Genomic DNA, 22,069 nt, shown 5'->3' with positions numbered 1-22,069 from the left:
GGTGTTCTATAACGAATTCTTAAGAAGAATCTTGAATTAAACGTTTTCTCACATCGAAGCCACAAATTCGCTCCCGCCCCCGCCTGCTCTGTGTGACAATTTTAAGAGAGTGCAGTACAATTGGTGGGAAGTTGTAACACAACATTGTTTAAATAAACATGATTGAGGTTTCATATAACTTATTCAAAGGGACAGTTTAACTCTCCCCTAGGACTAACTCAGCCTTTACTGGTTGGGTTTTATAGGCGATCTAGCAAGCTACATGTGAATGGTACAATTTATTTTAAATAAATGGAATTGATCCAAATAACTGTTTTTAAGTATGCAAACATGGAATAAGTTGTTACATACTTACATTAACTAATGATTTTATTATAATTCATTGCATTGACAACCTTAATCAAACGTTAATGTAAAAATATTGAATAACATATTAATACTATGGCACGATTCAGCGAAGGTACCTAAGAATAGGAATACAATTTATTTACGTCAAGGCAATTCTATATAAATACTCTCCTTGCGCTGTTATCGTCCAATTAGGTTAATTCATAGAACTGAATTAAAGAAGGTCGTTCATAATAATATTGAGATAAATATTATTATCCTCTGATCTATCAACTGTGTCCAATACTGATATTGACGGTATAAACACGTGTCTGGCCAGTCAAACAGGATTAGTGCCGTGTCCAGCGGAAGGGCTTGATTGATGGATCGACGTCACGGGAAAATCGCCTTTCTTTTCATGGGCACGAAATACGAGTACATTGCAGTTTTGCAAAACAGAAACACCGTGATGTGATTGACTTTTACGGTGAACTCTGTTTTGTAAAAGTTTTGGTTCCGTTTTAAAAAACAAAACAAAAACATTAATCGATCTCTATAGTCCATCTATTTATTTGAACTTGTATAGATTAACCTCCTTATTAACATAGGTCATAGTGCATTTAAACTTAATTATGATGATCAAAGGTAAAATTATGATCATCAACAATTAAGGTCAAAAATCTCATACAGTAAAAATTTAAAGTAGTGATACTCGCATTAATCACTGAGATTAGTACATAAAGATGGGTAAAAAGAAGAAAGAGGTTATGAAAGGTATGAGGCTAAGTACTTACTTACTTATAACCTGCTTTAAGGAACTTCTTATGTACTTACTTGTATTCAACAGTCAATATGTCCATAATGATTGTCCATAATACTTTTAACGTAGGTACACGTAAATTTCACTAATTTATGAAAGAATATAGAGCCAAATTCAATGACAATAACTATAAATATTAATGAAGGATATATTTTTCATAAACGAAACCGTTTATTCCTGAAGCCCGTTTTAGAGGAAGTGCTATACAAAGCGCCTAGCAACTAGCAACTATGACATAACAGGTTCAAGCTGAAATGAAAGACGAATTTTATAGGTTCCTATATCTCGTTAGCAACATGCAACAATACTAGATACGAATATGAAAACAATATTGTTATTATTTCAGTTATCATAATCACTTCATTAAACCTATAGCTAATTTTATTGGTTGTTTCAATATCGATGACGATATCCAGTATTTCCAAAATGTGAAATGGATGTTAGCGACGAATTCCAACGAAGAAGAATTCCTAACATAGAATAGTGTTACTTGACATACTGATCAATTACACTTATTTCATCATACAAATAACATTCCGTTAAGTTTTTTTCCCGATTCCTGATCACTTTAGGTTAAGAAACGTGACTTGCCTAGTGGATCAATACACGCATATAATCGCCTAACCAGCGAACCGGGTCACGCGAAGCACTCATGGCCGACCCTGCCACCCTACGCAACCTCACCTCTTTCTCCACATCCTTCAAGCATGATTGATTGCCAGGCCATTCCGCGTGTCCGTAAACTCATCAAAATTACTTATCGCGTCAAAATGTCAGAAAGCTTCACCGTTCTTTTAACTTTCCCGGTATATCGTTTGCCATTTCTGAATGGCAACTGACATCGAGGTCGTTAAACGAGATGTCAGCGACTCGCACAACCGTTTTGGCGTTATCATAGTAACAAACCTGCGATTTGAAATCCAAAAACATAACAGCATCCACTTGGAGTAAACGTGCACGTGCTAAGCGGTTCACCGGCATGCTGTCACTCACCTGGCACTCGTCACACGTGTGTACGGAGTAAGGCTGGCTGCAGTCGTAGCGCGCGAGGATGTCGACGAAGTCGCAGTGCACGCGCGCGACCATGGCGTCCAGGCCGAGCAGGTCGTGCAGCGTGCGCTCGCAGCGCTCCCCGCCGGCGAGCACGTCGTCGCGCGCGCTCTGGTCCAGCGCGGAGGCGGGCGAGCGCTCGCAGCACGCGCGCAGCCGCAGCGAGGCGAGGCGCCGCGCGCGGGCACCCGCTCCGAGCGCGCACAGGTGCGGCACGTCGCGCCCCGTCAGGGCCTCCGCCGCGCCGCCGCCGCCGCCGCACGCCGCGCCCCCGCACTCGCGCCCGCCTGCGCCCTCCTCCTCCAGGTCGCACGCGCTCAGCCAAGGGTTGAGGCGCGCGAGCGGACTCACGGCCAGGCCCGCGGCCGCCATCAGCAGCAGCAGCAGCAGCGGCGGCGCTCGCATGGCGGGGGCGGCGCCGCTAGCGGGGGCCGGCCCGCCGGGCGCGGCGCTGCCTCATACCGCATCGCGCATGGCGACCTACTCGCGCGGCCCGGGCCGCGGGGCCGCCGCGCGGTGTGGGCGCGCCGCCATGTCGCTCGCTCGCCGCTCGACTGACTCCCCCCGGGCGCGCATCGATCGCCCCGCGCCCCGCGCGAGCCCCTGCGCGCGCTTGAGAAGCCTCCGAAGACGTTATGTAACCGTGCGCGCGCAGCCCTCGGCCCCGCCCGCCCAACCGCCGGCCCTCTACCGGTTGATGCTGGCTACGCCGCCCGCCCAGGCATACGTTTAGACAGCGGAATACGATAAAGTTAGCAGCTAAATGCATAGATGGCGCTATAACATAAAAGTTCTGCAAACAAAACTACGAGTAAGGCCCGTTTTCCACCGAGTCGGAGACTAAAGTAGATTTAATTTAAAAAATACTTCGGAGCGGGAACAAGGAGACTGAAAAAAAGATAAGAAATCTTCGTACGTCTCCGCTCCACTTTGGTAGAAATAACCTACGCGCTATGCCGCTGCTCGACTTCACACATCTCGTATCGCCTCCGCTTCGGTGGAAAACGGCCCTAATGTTCATGACTATTATTCTGTGGTATTAAGCGGAATACACACTGAGCCCGCCGGGCCGCCGACATATGTATTCTTTACGAGTAAAATAAAATTTTCCACCAAAGATGTAAGAACACTGCAGTTTTCTGAAATTGTATTTAATTTTGTATTATACCTACTCATTAGGCAAAAAAGTCAGTTTGGTGCCTACACAACATTCGGCTTCAACACCAAAATACGAATGCTCTGTCATGCACCCCCCCGCTGCTCTCCTTCTATCGTGGAATCATTTAATTGAAAACTATAAATAAGCCGCCGTAGGTGACCGGCATGGCTCAAGCCCAAGGGACTGACGACTCCCGTACGGAATCATATTCCTAACCACACCGAGTGCAAATACCTACACGAAATGTCTTGTGTCCATGCCACTTGGGAATCGAATCCTGAACTTCTTAGGCTGAGTTGCACCATCTTACTTTAACTTTGACGAACGTCAAAAATCTGTCAGATTCCATACATAAAACACCGGTCATCGTTAAAGTTACGGTCAAAGTTAGGTGGTGCAACTCAGCCTTAGTCTATCTGAGGTCCCCGATTTAGAAAATTAACATCAAGCCGCCAATTTCTCTTACATAAATTAAGAGTAAGTATCACTAGCCAAAATCAAACAAAATATTTCATGATCATGTTTTGATAGGTACCTACTAATCGAATTTCATCAGTAGTACTTTGTAATCATAACACATTCCAATCACATCCATATCAGTGGTGGCGCTAACCAGAATTCAGATAAGAACATTAATTGAATAATGAAGTGCACTCATGTCTATAGCGCTAAAATCATTTGAATCGCTCTCTTGTGTGGTCCTTACGATGCACACTTACCTACTCATACTTGGTTTAATGAGATTCATAGCGGGGAGCCGTGCAAAACGTACAAGTCGCGAAATAACGAGTTACCTATTACGGCATGCATTCTTTCACGAAAATGCAGATGTGGAGCTTTATTTTTTTAAATTTTACAATCAAATTATTGTTTTTATTTTTAGGATTTGTATTTGTATGATTAGAGAAATAAACGAATTTGAATTTGTGAAGACGTATAAAACAATTCATACAATATTTATAACAGTATTGGCTACTTTTGATAAAACTTTATGCTGATCATCTCTAGGTCGATCTCCAATAGAATCTACTCGATCAAAATTGACTGACAAATCTCAAGGTTAGGCTAAGATGTTAATGATCGTATTGCGTATAGAGGTCAGTAACCTGTACCGTCCGTAGATGGACGATGTTTTCCTACACATATTTAATTATTTTTGAATACTTAACACTATTTTGCAAAGCAACCGCCGGGAAGCGGCCATTGAGCCCGCAATCGTACAACGTATAACACCTGCAGTCCCCGTAATAAGTTTTTATAACCTATTTGGCTTCAACAATGCTTCGGCTGAACAATGGCTCGGCGAATATTTTCAGAGAGTATTGCCAAGTTTGGTGGAACGACATTATGAGAGCATTAAAGTGATCTGTACGGCTAATCCGATTTTTGGCAGGCTGAAGTTTCGTTTTTCAATCACGTTTCAGTTTCAGATCTTTGAGAAATGCAGCATCTCTACAAAATGTTATCTTTATGGACTGTCTTCATAGACGAAAAAGGTTAGCCTCATCATGCCTCCTAGACAAAGTAACATTTGTGAATGTATAATTTCGAAATCAAATCGATCCGTCTTTTTGTTTTACGTGGATTACTTCACTTGTAATATAATTATAAATAGTGATGTAACTACGTGTATAAAAACTTCATTAAACCTCCTTATTTGCATTAAAGTTAATTATTCTGTATTGTCATTGTCACTGACAAACATCTCTTTCAAAATCAAATTTTGATAAGTAATATTCCAGTGGAGAGGTCATTTTTTTCTATGAGAGTCTATCTAGCTAGAGCTAACTCCAGTAGATGTATAGATTAAACATAGGTACTTTAAATAGAAAAGAATGCTACAAACTACAAACTACTTCTTTCTTCTCTCAAGTATCTTCTTATGCTTTCGATGGCGTTCGCAAATCAATTTGGCTACTCAGGTAACCATTGGATAATGGTGCATGTACTTTCAATTAATTTATTTTATTACTTCTAATTTAAAACTATTGCACATTTAACTAGGTAAAAGACAGCATTCATGAAATCAAATATAAACAGTTTTAAAATATGAACGTGACTGTTAATAGTTTGGATGCTACGAGTATGATTTTATAAATCCGATAGTAAGTAGTGCTCTACATACAGTTGCTCACATTCTCATACTCTACATACTTCCTGAAAATAATACAAATTAATTTTAATTTCAGGCTTTGAAGTTTCATAACGTGAAGAAAATATTACAAACTTAATGATAAATAAAAAGAACGAACGGCTCTAATTACGAGTGTTTAGTGCATAGTTTGAAGGATTTCATTATGCCGCAAAGTTGTATACAGCTGTTGAACACGAAAACATTTATGTTACGTGTCAGAGTAATTTTGCTTCTCTATCGCACTCGGAGTTAGAAAAGTTTGCGTCTCTCTCCCGCGTGACGCAATGCGCCCGCGCAGTAATCCGCGGTGCATTCACTCGGACCGTAAACTGCGCGAGATCACAACGTAGGTAACATCATTTCTCTATAGTGACAATCGATTATTTAGTTCGTGATCTACAAAAAAAGTTTATCTGTTTCATAACCGTGTCTAAGACGCCAGTGACGTGCACAGTGAATATTTATGTGGCAATAAGAAATCTGCGCGAAGGTTAAAGTTTTGCAATGGACGCGACTAGTAAGTAAACTGGTTTTAATATTTTGTTTAATCATCGTTTACCTAATCAACCATTCAAAAACAGTGTTTTTCCATGTAGGTACGTCAAAGATGATAATAAAAACCCAAACATCTTATATTATGTTGTAAAATATAATAACTATGCGGTACCTACATTTAAAATTAACATTCTCAATTTTCTTTCAGACGATTTTTTTCAATAAGAAACGTATGTTCTAGATATACGAGTATTCGGCATTTTAAATGAGAAAAGACGCTAATAATTATGTTTTTTTTTTAATTAATGCATTATTAATGCTTAAAAATTTGAAATGCTAATTAGAAAACTCATACCGAACGATAGAGCATCAATATTTTTCAGGCACCCGCATAACTTACTTACTAGTTTTCTTTTTAAATACAATACATCCATGGATATTCTTGTGTATAGTTCTTTAAAAATCTAAAAATAGTCATTTTAGAAACCTACGTAACTTTTGCCTAAACACGTAAGAGATAACATCTTCCTTCTACATTTCTGTAAAAACGGAAAATCCAGAAGTGATGTTACGCGCGTAATCAATAACCTCTCGGAGTTACAATAGTCCAAAAGTTAATAAGACTACCAAATCGTTAAGCAAAATCATCCAGCCTATCACTTTCGATTCTCGCAAAACCTTGTGAGTTACGCCCTAAATACTGCGTTCTTATTTCGACATAACAGTTCATAATCGCTTCTTAGATTCAACCAAAACCTTAGCTCATGGCCTCCACATGGAATTTAATTGATATTTGCCTTTGTCTCTAGCGCACTCATCTATTTTGCATCAACGTCTTTGTCTATATGACTCTACATTCAAGGACTGATATAATAACAAGAAATAAGCTACATATCATTACCTTATATTATTATTACGTCTGCGTATCATTATTATAATTACGAGTATGATCGCAATTTTACAAGGGATTACCAAGTATACAAGGGAATTGTTGTTAATCTATTCCAAAGTCTACTTCTATAGCAACTCTTTTTACAAGTGTATCCGAGATATATCGTACCTATTTCAAGCTTGCACAAAGCACAAGCAGAAATAGTTCTCTAAAGTTAAATAAGCGTTTAGAAACTCATTACAAGTATAACTTTGTTCTTTACGATTAAAGTTTCTCTTGACCTGAAATTTAATCGTTCGATTGTCCTTATAATTTCATTGATTTCCAACACTGCGATATAAAAATGTTTGATGTTTATTAGTAACACCTTAAGCAATAAAGCAACTTGCAGTCCAAGTGTTAATTGTAACAAAACTGGTAAAAAAACATTTTGAAATTGTTTGTGTCTTTTTTATGCATAATTTATTTCCTCCTAACCAAGGTTGAATTATTTTAGAAATCACAGAAAAGTATACCTAACTATTACTTTTCAATGTAGGCCCATGGCAAATCGTTAAATAAACAGTACCTTAATGATAATATTTTCCAAATTTCAGTGGAAAACAAAATGGGTCTACCCCCACCGTACGAGCAGGCACATCCCAACCCGGCGCCTCCACCATCCTACTTTGGCAGTAACCCTCCACCACCACCGGGTATGGTCATCCCTCCGGCAACTGCTCCTCGGACCACCGTGATCACATCTCCACCTAGCTCCGGCCTAGCCCCAGGAAAACTGGGCCCAGGCCCCACAGGCACCACCTGCGTTACATGCAACAAATCCATAGTAACGCGAGTCGATTACGTACCCAACAATCGGACTCATATAATTTCTGCAGCGCTGTGCGTTCTGGCTGGGTGAGTTTATCAGTTTTCTTTTGTTAATTGTTCGCTGCGGTTGTATAAGTGGAATGCGTTTGTACTATTGTACCTAGTTATCATTTCTGCGAGATGAACTGCTATTAGTACATAAAGGCCCACTATAAAACTCCTCTTATAAAGAAATTCTCTGTGTTGATAGATACCGTGAGAAGTTTGGAAATATTTAATCGTAAAATTAATCAGTGCAGTGTAATCAGAATAAACAATATCACAACTTTATCAGAAGTTCAAAAACCTTAATTTCCTTAAAATATAGCAATATTTCTGAGATATAATATTTATATTTAATGGAATGGAAATCCATAATTTCGTATTTAATGCAATAAGCACGCAAGTTACATCACATGTAATTAAACAATGTGCAAAGAATCTAATAACTCATATTAATCAAACATTGTTTTAACGTACGAGTATATTACAAAATTGTTTTAATGCAGTAACGTTATCAGTGTTTTGATTTGATAACAATCGTCGACAGATGAACCAACTCTGTTGAAATCCCTACAGGTCACCGACGCAATCGGTCCTGATAAATGCGCATGAATACATACTCATTCTAGAATGACGTATTTGGTTGCCTCGATCGTAAATAAAAGCAAAGACTTCCATTTAAATGAGTACCATGTACAATAAAACATTCATGCAAAACTGACCACCCAAGATGGCTCTACGTAGTTCTATACTACTAGCTGGTTACTTTGAAGTCATCGCTGTTCAAAAAATGAATTTATTGATTGATGTGAATTAATTAGTTGAAGGACAGTCGACATCAAAAATATCTACAGAGAATTCAAATATTTAACTTAAGGTGTACTGGAACTGTTTATACGATAAATATACTAACTTTATACACGTTTGTATTGTAAAAATCCCGAACTTTGCAACAACTAAGTATTAAGAAATAATATTTTGAGCACTATAGTAAAACCCTTTACTCACGTGTCAATCTTAACTTATATCAGATTTAAACCTGTGAATGGTAGAGTTAACTAACCACAGCCTTAAATATTGTTTTACGCTCGAATTTTAAGTGTCATTTCATGATACGCCTAAAACTGTATTTTTTGCCGTCGACTGTACTATTTGCTAATGCACCAAGCAATGTCTTTGACGTACACACAACGAGTTGGCAACAGAATGCAAACCAAAGATGTCGAAACCATCAATATTCACTTAACGTGCCGGCCTAGACCGCCGAGAAACTTGTAGAGTTCAACAAAGATCAATCTTTCCGTCACGATCCGCTGAATATTTCCAGTTATTGTTGGTTACAAGATATTTTGAATTAGAAATTATACCTAGAAGACAAAAGCCTTACAAAAAATTACAGAATCCTTGTGTAAACTCTATGTTATTTGAATTTAAGAGTAATGGGACCACTTCTTTTTTTTTAGTTGAACATTTTAGAAAAGTTTGCCTACTTTGTAATTTTTTATTATTACTCATAACATTAATTACTTATGACGATATCATTAACGTTAGTGCGTTAACTAAGCCGGATACTCAAATCGACGCTGCGTACCTACAAATTTCATAATTTAACAATTATTTCCGGGTAAAAACGTGGAGTCAATCACGTATTCACCTTGAAAGTTTATGTATAGTAGTTTTGATGCTTCAGATATGATAGTCTTTTAATTTTAGTTTTAATTTAGGTATTTCAAGTTTAGTTACAATACGAGTGTTATCAAGCGTGAATTAACCTGGCTGGCCGAAAATAAATAAGACTTTAGAGATACGTGATAGGACGTAACGTCAGATTCCACAACTCATCCTACAAAAGAACCTTTTTAAATTATAATAAAGTGTTTTTTTTTTTCAGATGTTGTTGCGGCTGCTTCGTCCCCTACTGCATGAGGTCTTGTAAAACCGCCAACCACTACTGCCCGAACTGTCAAGCGTTCGTCGGGACGTACATTCCTTCGTGACTATCTTGTCGTTGCAAAAAATGATCTCGATTCGATCTCAGATGCTGTACCCACGTGTGACGTAAATCTGCCGGGCTAGGATGATGCGCACCGTGATAAAATCTTATCGATGATTTTTGACGACAAATGTATGGGCTTATCGCGTAAAATCGATAAAATGGTGCGAAAGAGCTTATCGCGGCGCGCATCCTAGGCCTACTGATCTTGTATGATTAGTCACATGCCTCAAGTACGTTTTGTAGCACATCATATACAATTTTGTAGGAAAATAGCTGTTATTACCACTACATAAGATGCCACAATGTTTAGCTTGATTTGTTGTCCTCTGTACTAAGCAAATACGAGTAGTCAAGATAGGTTGAGCCACATTATTTATGTAGGTACAGCATCTAAGGCGTTTATAAAACATCACGTATAAAACATAGTAATATTTTTGTAAATATCTTTAGAGTATATTTTATTATTAAGTTTACCCCACATAATTATATGTCAAAATAAGAATGATTAAACCTTGTGGTTTAATTTCTATACGTTTTTACAGATTTCATTTTTTATAAAGAACTGATGATACTTTGCCCCTATTATATTTCTTGCCTTCTGGTAATGGAAACTTTTTCTATGGCAATTCAGATAAAGGTTTTCATTCTAAAAATTTAGATACGACTGAAAAACAAACTGGTGCGGCGTATTTGCGGAAAACGCGTTTGAGATCGTCTCAAAAGATAATAAAGATAAAAAATGCACTATAAGGTGATAAAATGATATTTTCAACTTAATATTTTCATAATGTACAGTGGTGTTTGTCATACCTAGATAAGTAAGTATGTATTCGAACTCATTCTTCATTCAATGAATAAGCAGAGTATGTATTGTTATTTTAATATCAATAAAATGAGTGGACCAGTTCAAAGTACCTATGTAAGTATAATATTTTTTCAACTCAGTGGTGCCTCCATTTTCCCTATTGGCTTACCTACGTCAAAGTAGTCGTCATTGTAGAGTCATTAAGAGCGTTTACGTCTAGCGTGGCATGTCAAGTTTAGGTAATTTCGATGCTAGTTTTATTCACACTAAAATAATTGTGACTGTGTGCGTGTTCTCGCGCTCTATAGTCGAACCAAAATACTTTGATCCACCATCGTAAAAGTGTGCCAGGCTGTCAAGTGACAGCTCAAGGAAACTATAAAATCTTCAAATCTTCCAACACCGACTCCATAATTATAAATAATGGTATACATTAGTCCTAATCAATAATAAATACGTAAATTCTTTATCAAATAGTAAATTATCAAAGGTTTTTTACTATTTTGAGAATATTTTATACAGCCTATGTTCAGCAGAAAAAAATTTGAATTTTAATGGTGAGAGATTTTTTCAAATCGTTTCTATTCAAAACAAACTTTTCCTGTTTACTATTCTTTTTTTATCCGGAAAATGCATAACATTTCATACCCACCAGCTGCGGGGGCAGCTAGTGGGTTATGTGGGGTTCTTCCTACCAGAAGGTGGGTAGCCCCTACACCCACTAAAAACCTGACTGTTTCTGCCATGATCCATATGAGTGATATGAGGGAACGCGGGACATCGCCATTGGCTGTTGCCTGTAGCATTCGTCCTTAGCCGCCACCAGACACCTCCATGTCTAGCGACCGAGGCCTGTTAGGAAGGGACAGTTGGAGACCATAAGCTGTCCTCTTGCGCTCAGGGTGTCGGCGGCGGATAACCGGAGTGTCGGCTGACGCCTCTCGCTCCCCCTTTCCACTGCTTCTTTCTGTGAAAGAACACTTTCACAGAAAGTAAGCACACTATACCATAAGATTATTTGTCTCATCATATATTTTATACTAATGTAGATATTGTTTCCGAAAGCGAGCGGGTTCATTCCGTACCTGTACGCTTCATGCGTTCTCTAGCAAAAGCTGAAAATCAGTGTTCTGCCCTTTTGAGGGTAGTGTTTATACTGAGCTCTTTGCTTTTTGCATGGCTGCGGCACACATCACTCTGACGCAGGGAACTATTTGAAACGCTAGTCATCTTTATCTTATGTTGTTTTGTCACTTTTGTTATGTTGCAACTGTTGAAATTATTACTAACCTGTGTAACAAAATACCAGTGGTGTCACCTAGTGTGTTTCTTGACTAACTAACTTTATTTCGATATTGAATTGAATTTCAATAGCAACTATACATATTATAATGTGTGTGTTAAAAGCATTAAAAAAAGTGTCTTACAACAAATAAACAATTTATCTATCTATCTCACGCCTCTTCCCGATTGGTAGGGAGAGGTCATTTCCAACCGCCGCTCGTTCGCTTAGGCTGGGCACTGTTGGAGCGTGTCAGTCTGCTGCGGTGACTCACGTGCCAAGACTGCAGTGTTAACTGACAACCATCTACAGGCTCTCGGCCTATACGGTGGAGGAATGGCCCGAAGCACCCATGGCCCGGTAGAACCTGGGTCGCCCTTTGTGTGAGGCGATCATGCCGTCGCACCCACTCCTCTAATACAGGCAGAACTGCCTCTATGGTGCGACGTAAAATTTGGCTGACGGCCAGGCGTACCCTTCAGCACTCTAGGGCCTAGATCCTCAAGCCTCTACCTTTTGGTTTCCACCTCTCGTGGTGCACGTACCTACACGTACATTTCCTCTTGGGACCTATGGTCACCTCACAACTGGCGTCTATTCTCGGTTGTCGACACTAGCTTTGTCGCCACTGAGGATAAATGGCATAAATAATATTGATTGTCACCAGTGGTGACACATACTTTCCCAGTTGTAGCTACAGGCTTTCTCACAACTTATGACAAATTAGAAAAATACATCCCAATTATGCCTAGTGGGGACGTACACAAATATTGACGCAAATGTCATCGTGCATGACATACGTAAAGTAAAAGTCAAGTAAGACCAGATGAATACAAATATTATTAATTTTATTAATAATTCGTACGTGTGGATCTCGTTTTACTCCTTAGTTCGTAAAATCTGTTGTTTGATATCATGTTGATAGATGGCGTTTCACGGCTTCCCCCGCATGAATATTTACGAACGTCAAAAACAGTAGTTTGTCGCTGTAGATTTTAACCAATGACGATAGATTGCGCTTTTTAGACACGTCTTATTTATTTATTGAAATGTATTTGTCACATATCGTCATAAATTATAGCCTATAATTATGTTAATCTGGTTTATAAACAATAATAATGTAAAGTTTCAACAAAATCCGTTCAGTAGTTTTTGAGTGAAAGAGTAACAAACATCCAGACATCCAAACTTTCGCATTTATAATATTAGTAGGATTGTTATACGTCGCCACTAATGACAATATTTTTTTTCCCATTTATCCTCAGTAGGGACATAGTCAGTGTCCACAACCGGGAATAGACGGACTGCGGATACTATGCGGTATCCACGAATTACCTCAGCCTGTGCCTCAGTGATATCATGCGTTGCGCTTTTTTGAACAGTAGGATGCTCCACGACTACACAGCACTGTGCCATACTCGAGCCCCATATAGGACCACATAACGCGTGACGCAAAAGTATAGTCAGCGACTCAGTGCGGCCGGGCCTCCGAGATTAGGCATCAACCGGCTTAGTGCGCCGGCAGTAGCCAAAAGCTTAGGGGTGAGACGATTCAAGTGGCCGTCAAATGACCACTGTCCAACTAACTACAATCCGAGGTACCTACCGCAAAGATTTTCCGACTGTAATATGTTTTGTATGTTCCCCCTACAACTAGGTGGGACCCTGCTGGCAGAGCATTCCTATTAACTATTCTGTAACCACCTATTTATGGCAAATAAATTATTAGTATTATTCCTCTTTATAATATTAGTAGGTATACATATATAAATTGCTGTTCCAAATTTTCGTCATTCGTTTTCGTTTCATCGCTAAAAATAACTTAATTTTATTTTTCATTACGTCTGAAATAGAATTTGTAGTAAAAATAGACTGTAATGAAAAATAACAATAAAATATTTTAATTACCACGTGATCGCAAAATCTACCACCAAGATTTTGCGGATACACTATAAAAGTCCAGCTACCTGTCAAAGATCAACGTACGCGTGACACATGTCAGCAGAGCACCGAGCGACGTGACCTCACTCTGGAACGCCTCGAGGCGGACTGAATTTGAACGATTTGTGCGCGGCGTTTTATAGTACTTTTCAAATACTCATAGAAAAAAAATTACAATGAATTATTTTAAATTTCAAAGTAAATATTTTAGATAAGATATTCTTCTATTATATTAAGCTATTTTTGTGTTGAATAAAGGAAGAATATTGGTGAAAAAATCACTTTGATTTTTGGGTATTTCACGTTCTTTTAATTTGTGATTTCTTATTGTAAAATGCTTAAATCTAAAAATTTTCTCAGATAACTATTTGCCCAAGGATCTATGCTATAGGATATAAATGTTTGTTAAATCGTTTTCACAGTATTTTTATAAAAATTTCAGCTTGTAAACTGACGCTAAAGTGGAAATTTACAAAACCTGTGTGGACTTATCTTGATAGAATTCTTAAATGCTAAACTAATCGCAATATTTTCTTAATTAACTATTTAGACGACGAAATTGCCTAACTATTTATGCCTATAACATATTTGTAGTATTACTGGTTAATGATTGTAACGAGTTGAAAAAGTACTGTTTTTGCGCCAAACGGCGTAAACGCTCTTAAACCTACCGCACTAGATTACTACCGTGATTTAACTTTTAAATTGTTTAAAAGAATATTTATTTATAATTTTTGGTGTTATAAAATAATTTAGATTTTTTATTGATAAAATTTTCATTTTAATCATATAATTATTTTGTCAATATTCGAACATTCGTTGTTAATTCGACCGCACCGTTCACTCGTGAGCCTCGAACGATAAGTTTTGATTGTATCCAGTTTATCTGCAGTAAACTAAGTTCAGTTTATTTTATATAAATCATAAATGCAAAAAAAAAACGAATACAATTGTGATGAAGTTCATTTACTCGACATTGTGGTACGAAACACTTGTGCAGTCGACCTGAATTCCCGCCTAGATTGTAATAACCAACTTCTAGCATACTTGTAATCTCATTTTATACGGTACATCTATGTAAATAGTTATAAGTTTTTTGTAAAACTTATTAATTGTTAAGTATGCAAACGACTGTAAACGATTATAAGCTTTATGGAAAGGAAATAAAATATTTAAACTACAATCATATTTTTACTTTCATAGATGTTAAAAAACTGTACACGGTAGATAGTCTACATGAAAAAAGATTTTCAGATATACATATGTAGGTATCTGCAAATCTATAATAGCTACGATTAATTACTATTCGACTCTATAATATTGTTTTCACTACTGTTATACCTATCTGTTGGTAAAATACTTAAAAATAATAATATAAGTAGGTAGCCTGTACCTTCTTTCCTAAACTATTTTGATAAAACATAATTCTGTATAAATAAATATGTACTTTGCTTACTTCGGAGGGTACTGAATGAACTTAGGTTACTAAGTACTTGTATGTAGTAACAGACCTATTTTAAACTTAATAGAAAAATAATTTAAGTTTACTCAAATAATTGAAGTTCTAGTATAAACTCCAAGAAACTTCTTGCATCTTGGGCAATGGTGTTCCACATTTTTCCACCTTTTCACCAAATATGGTGCAATACAGCAACACAGCCACCTGGAAGGAATACGATTTGATTTAATTTTAAATAAGCACTTGAAACTGTTAGACAAGTAAGTAGTTGAAAATATGTTTATTTTTTAAATTTAACCATCACTTAACTATCAAAACATCGGTTATAAGCTATTGTAATTTCCAAGTGATTTTACATTGTGAAAATGCGAACCTAAAGTAAATGAGCAGTGAGTGAGAGTTATGACTTAAAATATCTACTATTCATGCACCATAACAAATGCAATGCAACTCGACTATAATAATGAGTCTTTACAATGGACTCTACCCAAAAATAGCACCAATAATGTAAATTGCCCATCCTAATTAGGATGGACAAAAGTCAGCGCGACGCACAAACTCTAAAACATAGCTAGCTGTACTGTACCAATCCGGTATATCAGTCCAAAAATCATATTGGTCAATCTTCGTATCAGAATCTAAAGAGCATGCAGTACCTCTACATTATTTGCGTAGCCTCGTAGCCTCCAAACCTACATAAGCTTTGAATTCGTCCATAACCCAGTAATCAAATACCGCAGCTGACACAAATGATCGATGTAATGATGTAAATACCCATCAAAACGTAATAATACGAGCCAACAACAGGACATCCGTACTGTTTATTGGCACTGGTGACTGATGAGTACTATGACGAACATGCCAGTCATAAGTAATTAAATTAGAGTGTATGGATAAGTTGTTAGCGAAATAATAGATTCGCAACGGGAGAGCCTGAAAATCAGTAGCAGGATACGCGTATATCTCCATTTACCTATATGGGGTACTGGACGCCTTTTTGGAACGAAAGTAAGTACCTACTTACTTGTCTGTTGCCTGCCTTTGTTTACAACCAAAACCATCCCAGAAACATATTTCAAGCATACGTGAAAATTGAAAGGTAGGTAAGTAAGAAACACAATAAATCATTTATTTCTATCGTATCCTTAAATTCTTAATGGTTCAATAGTGTCTAACGCCCGTATTCACACATTAATATGATCACAGGGTCATACAGGGTCACACACGAACCAGTCACAAAACTCTATTTCAACGCTGTGCGTTGGATTTGTTGCTTCACATAAGCAAGCAACGTTCAATTGTGAATACGTGTTAGTCTTATACCATGCCAACCGGAACAGTGGAAGTGATCTTTTTCTAATGCCGGAACGACACTAATCTATTAACTAATTTACCACTTACCAAAAGAGGATTCCCATAATAACGGCAACAATATGCGTGATCCTTGCATTCTTGTATGAGGCCCTGGTCATGATATCTTCTTGGCAGTGGGGGCAGCGAATGCCCACTGGCTCAGAACCGACCTGTAGCAGGTCCAACTCTATCTCGCTCACATTGGAGCTCTGTCCAATCTGGTGATACGTGTTTGACTCCACTGGAAATTTTATTCGGATTAATTCGGAAAACCAAGGATAGTTTTCAGGAAAACAAACAAAATATGTTTCGTATTGCAGAGTTCAGATCAGTCAAGTTCTTCAGGCTTCCTGACCGTAGGTCATCTTCACAAATAGTGTGTCTCAGAAAACGTATCAAGGAGACTCCCGTTATATTATATTAGTCCAAATAAAATAACGCGAAAATGAATTGCATACTATCTATTTATTACCTTATGAGCACAGAATACTTGAAAAAAGGTAATTATGAACGCCTGCATAATATAGCTCTTTATTTTTACGGGGATACTTACTTTTGTGACTAATCTGTGAACTACACAAGATACCTACTTAAACACAAGAGTTTATGAGCCCTTGACCGTCATTTTTACTAATTAGCACATCCTGTGCATGAGTGAGTTAAATGAATCCTTGACTATTCTATTAGGAGTAAAAACTTGCATTCTTAAATATTTTACTTTAATGATTTATTATAATATTTACTGACTTACTTTTTGTCATTTGCATAATGTTAGTACTTTACACTGTCACACATAAATACGTTATCACCACACCACGTCAGTGTTACGTACTTATAACTTGGCAAAAAGTTATTTGTCTCTACCGCACTAAACTCCGTAGCAACTTCACTAACACACCGTGAAATAAGTATTAGTCGATAGTTTATTTGTTACTTGTATAAAATATTTCACAACTTTGTTTCATAAAAAACTACTTGATACTACGAATGCGATCTTTATTGTGAGTAATAACGATAACACCGTCGATATTGAATAAGGCCGGGTAGCAGAGAAAATGGCGAAAATGAGGTTTTCATTTTTCATTTTTGAGGTACTAAACAGTAAAATTAAAGGCTAAGATTTTTATTGGGCATAGTTGAGGATATTTTCTAGGGCTATTAACGGATGGAAACACGATTTGATGAAGTTGACTCGATAGAATAAATTCCCAAAGTTACCTCTATTCGTTTTCTATTTATGGTTTTATTTTTAAAATAAGCGATTTGAGATTCTAAATCTTTTACTAAACTAAAGTTCAGAAATAACTCGAGGGCTTTTAACGGATGAAATTTTTATATTGCGTCTTATTTAGTTACTATGTTAAAAAATGTGGAAAAAATCGTCCATGACGGCTTGGACAATCTCAATCAGTCGCGCGGTGGCGCTTACGGAGGACGGACGCGTGTCAGTTTTTTGGCCGTGACAGTTCGCGATTTGTCAATATTTTTGACAATGATGACTTTGATGAGTCACAGTATAATAATATCAGTGTTACTGGAGAAAGCTTAAATTTTTGAGAATTAAAAATTATCAATTTTGTCTACCTATTGAAAGGACATCATCCATTTTGGTCCAAAATCAAAAGTGCCGGCCAAAAAATAAAAGTGCTGTATTCTGATAGAATACGTCCGCCTTAGCATTTATTACTATGGCATCAAAGCTGTAGCACCACTGTGCATCGTGGTATTTGAGTTCTAAAAATATATGAAACGACTGACTTTGATCTCAAATACTACGAGGCACAGTGGTGCTACAGCTTTGGTGTCATAGTAACAAATGCTAAGGCGGACGTATTCTGTCAGAATACAGCACTTTTTTTTTATTGGCCGACATTTTTGATTTTGAACAAAAAATGTATGAATCGTCGATGAATTTTAGATCTCAAATACTCGACGCACAGTGGTGCTACAGCTTTGGTGCCATAGTAACAAATGCTAAGGCGGACGTATTCTGTCAGAATACAGCACTTTCTTTTTTATTGGCCGACACTTTTGATTTTGAACAAAAAATGTATGAATAGTCGATGACTTTAAGATCTCAAATACTCGACGCACAGTGGAGCTACGGCTTTGGTGCCATAGTAACAAATGCTAAGGCAGACGTATTCTGTCAGAATACAGCACTTTTTTTTGTTGGCCGGCACTTTTGATTTTGGACCAAAAATATATGAAACGTGGATGATGTCCTTTAAATCGTTCGCATCCTTTTAAACGAAGACTCTACTCATGATACATAGTACATTCCTCAAATATGAGACAAAACCAATGAATTAAAATTACATTTTAATAGTACCTACATACAATCGTCTTACACTCTTTAGAAGAGCACACTGACACAAATAAATAATAAAAAATACTGTCTAAGGTCCGTAGCTAAAGGTATAAGCTGTAAGATAGAAGAATCTTCTAGCCAAAAAGATGGCAGATGCAGCAGATGTCAACGGATTTAAAACTGGAGTTCATATGACTCCTTGTAGACTTGAGTCTCTAGAGCGTCCCTTCCTCCACCATGCGTAAGAATTTTCACAAAAATACTGTCTAAGGTCTGTAGCTAAAGGTCTAAGCTGCAAGATAGAAGAATCTTCTAGCCAAAAAGATGGCAGATGCAGCAGATGTCAACGGATTTAAAACTGGAGTTCATGTGACTCCTTGTAGACTTGAGTGTCTAGAGCGTCCCTCCCTCCACCATGCGTAAGAATTTTCACAAAAATACTGTCTCAGGTCTGTAGCTAAAGGTCTACGCTACAAGATGGAAGAATCTTCTAACCAAAAAGATGGCAGATGCAGCAGATGTCAACGGATTTAAAACTGGAGTTGATGTGACTCCTTGTAGACTTGAGTGTCTAGAGCGTCCCTTCCTCCACCATGCGTAAGAATTTTCGCAAAAATACTGTCTAAGGTCTGTAGCTAAAGGTCTAAGCCGTAAGAAAGAAGAATCTTATAGCCAAAAACATGGCAGATGCAGCAGATATCAACGGATTTAAAACTGGAGTTCATGTGTATCCTTGTAGTTTTGAGTCTCTAGAGCAGTGGTTCTTAACCTTTAAGTCATGAGGGACCATTTTACGAAATTTCTGTCTTGTCAGGGACCACCTCATAAAAAATAAAATGTTCGTTTTATTATTTCAATAATCTGACCTCTCAACTCCACTACACAAACACCTTTGTTCGCAACTGTACTGACGAAACCTCGATATTATACCGTTCATTTAAGATGGCAAGCTTTTTGCTGCGGTAATGCACTCCAGGTAACCGTGTGTGATGCTTATTGCTCATAGTGATTTTCGATACAGAGCCCCGTACATACGTTATACATAAATTATGGAAAGAAAACACCCAGACAAACAAATATGTATGCAATTTTAGTATGATATTTTTATTAATAAACAAAAAGACTGAACAAAATTGATGCGTGTACTGATTAATGTAATTAACCACATGCAAAGCTTTGTGAATTACAACAACTATAATTTATTATCCAAGCTCTAAATAATCGCTACTACGTGTAACATAACTGATCATAAAATGTTTTTCCAATCGCTCCAGCTCCCGAGGATCTACCGATAGGTCGGGTGACGTAATCTTGAAATTCTTTTAGCCGGCGCGGAATTTCCGGAAGGTCGGGTGACGCCACGCCTCTTTGAACCGTGTTTACTTTGGCAGTTATATTCTATATTTATTCGATTCTAAAATATATTCCCAAAAATTTTGAAAGTTATTTTAATTTGTATCACTTGGATATGATTTGTATTAGAAAGTGCTGTGAGTGTGACGCTTGAACGGAAGGAAGTCAACCTAACCTAACCAACTGCGTATTTCTATACTGTGTAGCCGCGAGAGCTCTTTGGCGCGCTGTCTTCGGCGAAGTATTGCGCGCGCAGATTTTGACAGCGCGAAATACCTACTTTAGCAGAAATACCAAGCCTTAAGCATGTACTTAGTAGGTCATTTTGGTCGTCAGTAGGTAAGTACTAACCTAAACATCTGTTCACAAATAGATACTTTTCTCAGATAATAAATTGTACTATAAATAAAACCAAGTAGTATATTTTACTGTAAGTGCAGCTCTATACCGATACATTACACCGTTCGCACCTGTAAGTAAATAGGCAAAGAATTAAAGCCAAATAAATAATACTGCATACCATAATTTTATTAATTTAACATTAATGTGTTAATGAAATTTTCATTCCCTTGTTAATCTAATAATTTAGTACATACTAATCCTACATTAAAGTTTACTCATAATGTGGTGTACTGGGTTCGATTCCAGTGGCTCAAAGAGAAGACAATACGACAGCAAATGAAACATATGCTATTACATATATTATTAACATTATAGACACAGAGAAAATAAGTAATTACTGCTTCGTGATTAATTCTAGGCATAAGTATTTACTTACGACGAGTATTTGGGTCATAAAAAATCTTGCTGTACCTATTTTATAAGTAGGTCATCATCACCATCATCATCTCAACCATAGCATAGGACGTCCACTGCTAAACATAGGCCTCCTCCCCCAATGCTTTCCGTGCTATAAGTTGGTACTTAAAATAATTTATTAGCAATTGAATAGGTATTCGTTATTATTTTGAGATTGTCGGATCAGTCTATCGAACAGGGCGGGACATTTATTTATCTCTACAAAGACTTCTTGAAAATTTACTTAAATGTTTACTTACTGTAAATTATTGTTTTCATTTGTTTTCCTACGCTAATGCATATTTACGAATAGGTACGTAATGGTTAATAATCCACTATTAATATAAATATAAGGTACTAAACATTAATAAAAAAATATTAAAAATTACAAATGCTATTCCCATTCGCGCTCACGGCTTCTCTTTCCCGCCAAGAAAAGAAGTTAAGTTTTTTTTTTTAATGACAGTTCACGCAGTTTCGTTTAACAAAAATATTTGGTTGTGTGTATCATTCACTATACATTATTTGTCACCGCTAAACATGTTTAAATAAGTATAATAATATAACAGAGACAACGAACCAATTGAATTTTTATAATAATTATAATAATAAAACATAACACTGGCTTTATTTATGTGAAAACCGAACGAAGCGTAGGGATATTCCGATACTAGTAAATACGAGTAGGTACTCGATACTTTTGATTCGATACCAAGTATTTATTGTATCGAATCAATTTTGCGATACATAATCGGTATCGAAACAAAAATACTTGGTATCGAATCGAATCAGCAAAACAACCGAAAACAATAAAAAAACCGAGAACGCGTCATACAGAACTGAGAGAGCAAAAACAGTGAACTAATCAGCTTCAATCGGTTACCGAGTTACCGGTATTCGTCGCGTGGCGGCGTGAGCGACGCGTTGTCTCGCGCTGGGCCAGCCGAATTCGTCCGACTTCAGCCGAGCCCGAGCCGAAAGCGAGAGAAGGAGACACCCGCACCCGCCCGCAAATCATCTCGCCATTCGGCCATTGTGAAAG

The 22,069-nt window shown here is 37.5% G+C and overlaps 2 protein-coding genes across 2 annotated transcripts; one reads left to right on the top strand and one right to left on the bottom strand.

Moving 5' to 3' along the window:
- Positions 1-5,207: 5,207 nt before the first annotated feature.
- On the top strand, positions 5,208-10,728 carry LOC135081766 (lipopolysaccharide-induced tumor necrosis factor-alpha factor-like). Its single transcript, XM_063976561.1, has 3 exons — positions 5,208-6,007; positions 7,474-7,774; positions 9,621-10,728. The coding sequence occupies exons 1-3, from the start codon at positions 5,995-5,997 to the stop codon at positions 9,724-9,726; spliced, it is 420 nt and encodes a 139-aa protein (XP_063832631.1). The 5' UTR covers positions 5,208-5,994; the 3' UTR covers positions 9,727-10,728.
- A 4,573-nt stretch (positions 10,729-15,301) lies between these two features.
- Positions 15,302-22,045, bottom strand: LOC135078497 (cell death-inducing p53-target protein 1 homolog). The gene is made up of 3 exons (XM_063973043.1): positions 21,919-22,045; positions 16,614-16,806; positions 15,302-15,416 (listed from the first exon to the last, which is right to left on the bottom strand). Exons 1-3 carry the CDS (start codon positions 22,043-22,045, stop codon positions 15,302-15,304), a joined length of 435 nt encoding a protein of 144 aa, XP_063829113.1.
- Positions 22,046-22,069: the final 24 nt, after the last annotated feature.

This window comes from Ostrinia nubilalis, chromosome 2 (assembly GCF_963855985.1).
Source record: "Ostrinia nubilalis chromosome 2, ilOstNubi1.1, whole genome shotgun sequence".
Classification (NCBI taxonomy): domain Eukaryota; kingdom Metazoa; phylum Arthropoda; class Insecta; order Lepidoptera; family Crambidae; genus Ostrinia; species Ostrinia nubilalis.
The sequence above is the reverse complement of the archived record's forward strand: the minus strand, read 5'-3'. Positions and strand labels throughout refer to the sequence as shown.

Excerpts from the sequence above, each read along its gene's own strand:
- LOC135081766 (XM_063976561.1), top strand. Across the intron at positions 7,775-9,620 it reads GCGCTGTGCGTTCTGGCTGG|ATGTTGTTGCGGCTGCTTCG; the intron begins GTGAGTTTATCA and ends TTTTTTTTTCAG.
- LOC135078497 (XM_063973043.1), bottom strand. The coding sequence starts at position 22,045 with ATGATTTGCGGGCGGGTGCGGGTGTCTCCTTCTCTCGCTTTCGGCTCG. Across the intron at positions 16,807-21,918 it reads CCGCCACGCGACGAATACCG|TGGAGTCAAACACGTATCAC; the intron begins GTAACTCGGTAA and ends TAAAATTTCCAG. Across the intron at positions 15,417-16,613 it reads ATTATGGGAATCCTCTTTTG|GTGGCTGTGTTGCTGTATTG; the intron begins GTAAGTGGTAAA and ends TATTCCTTCCAG.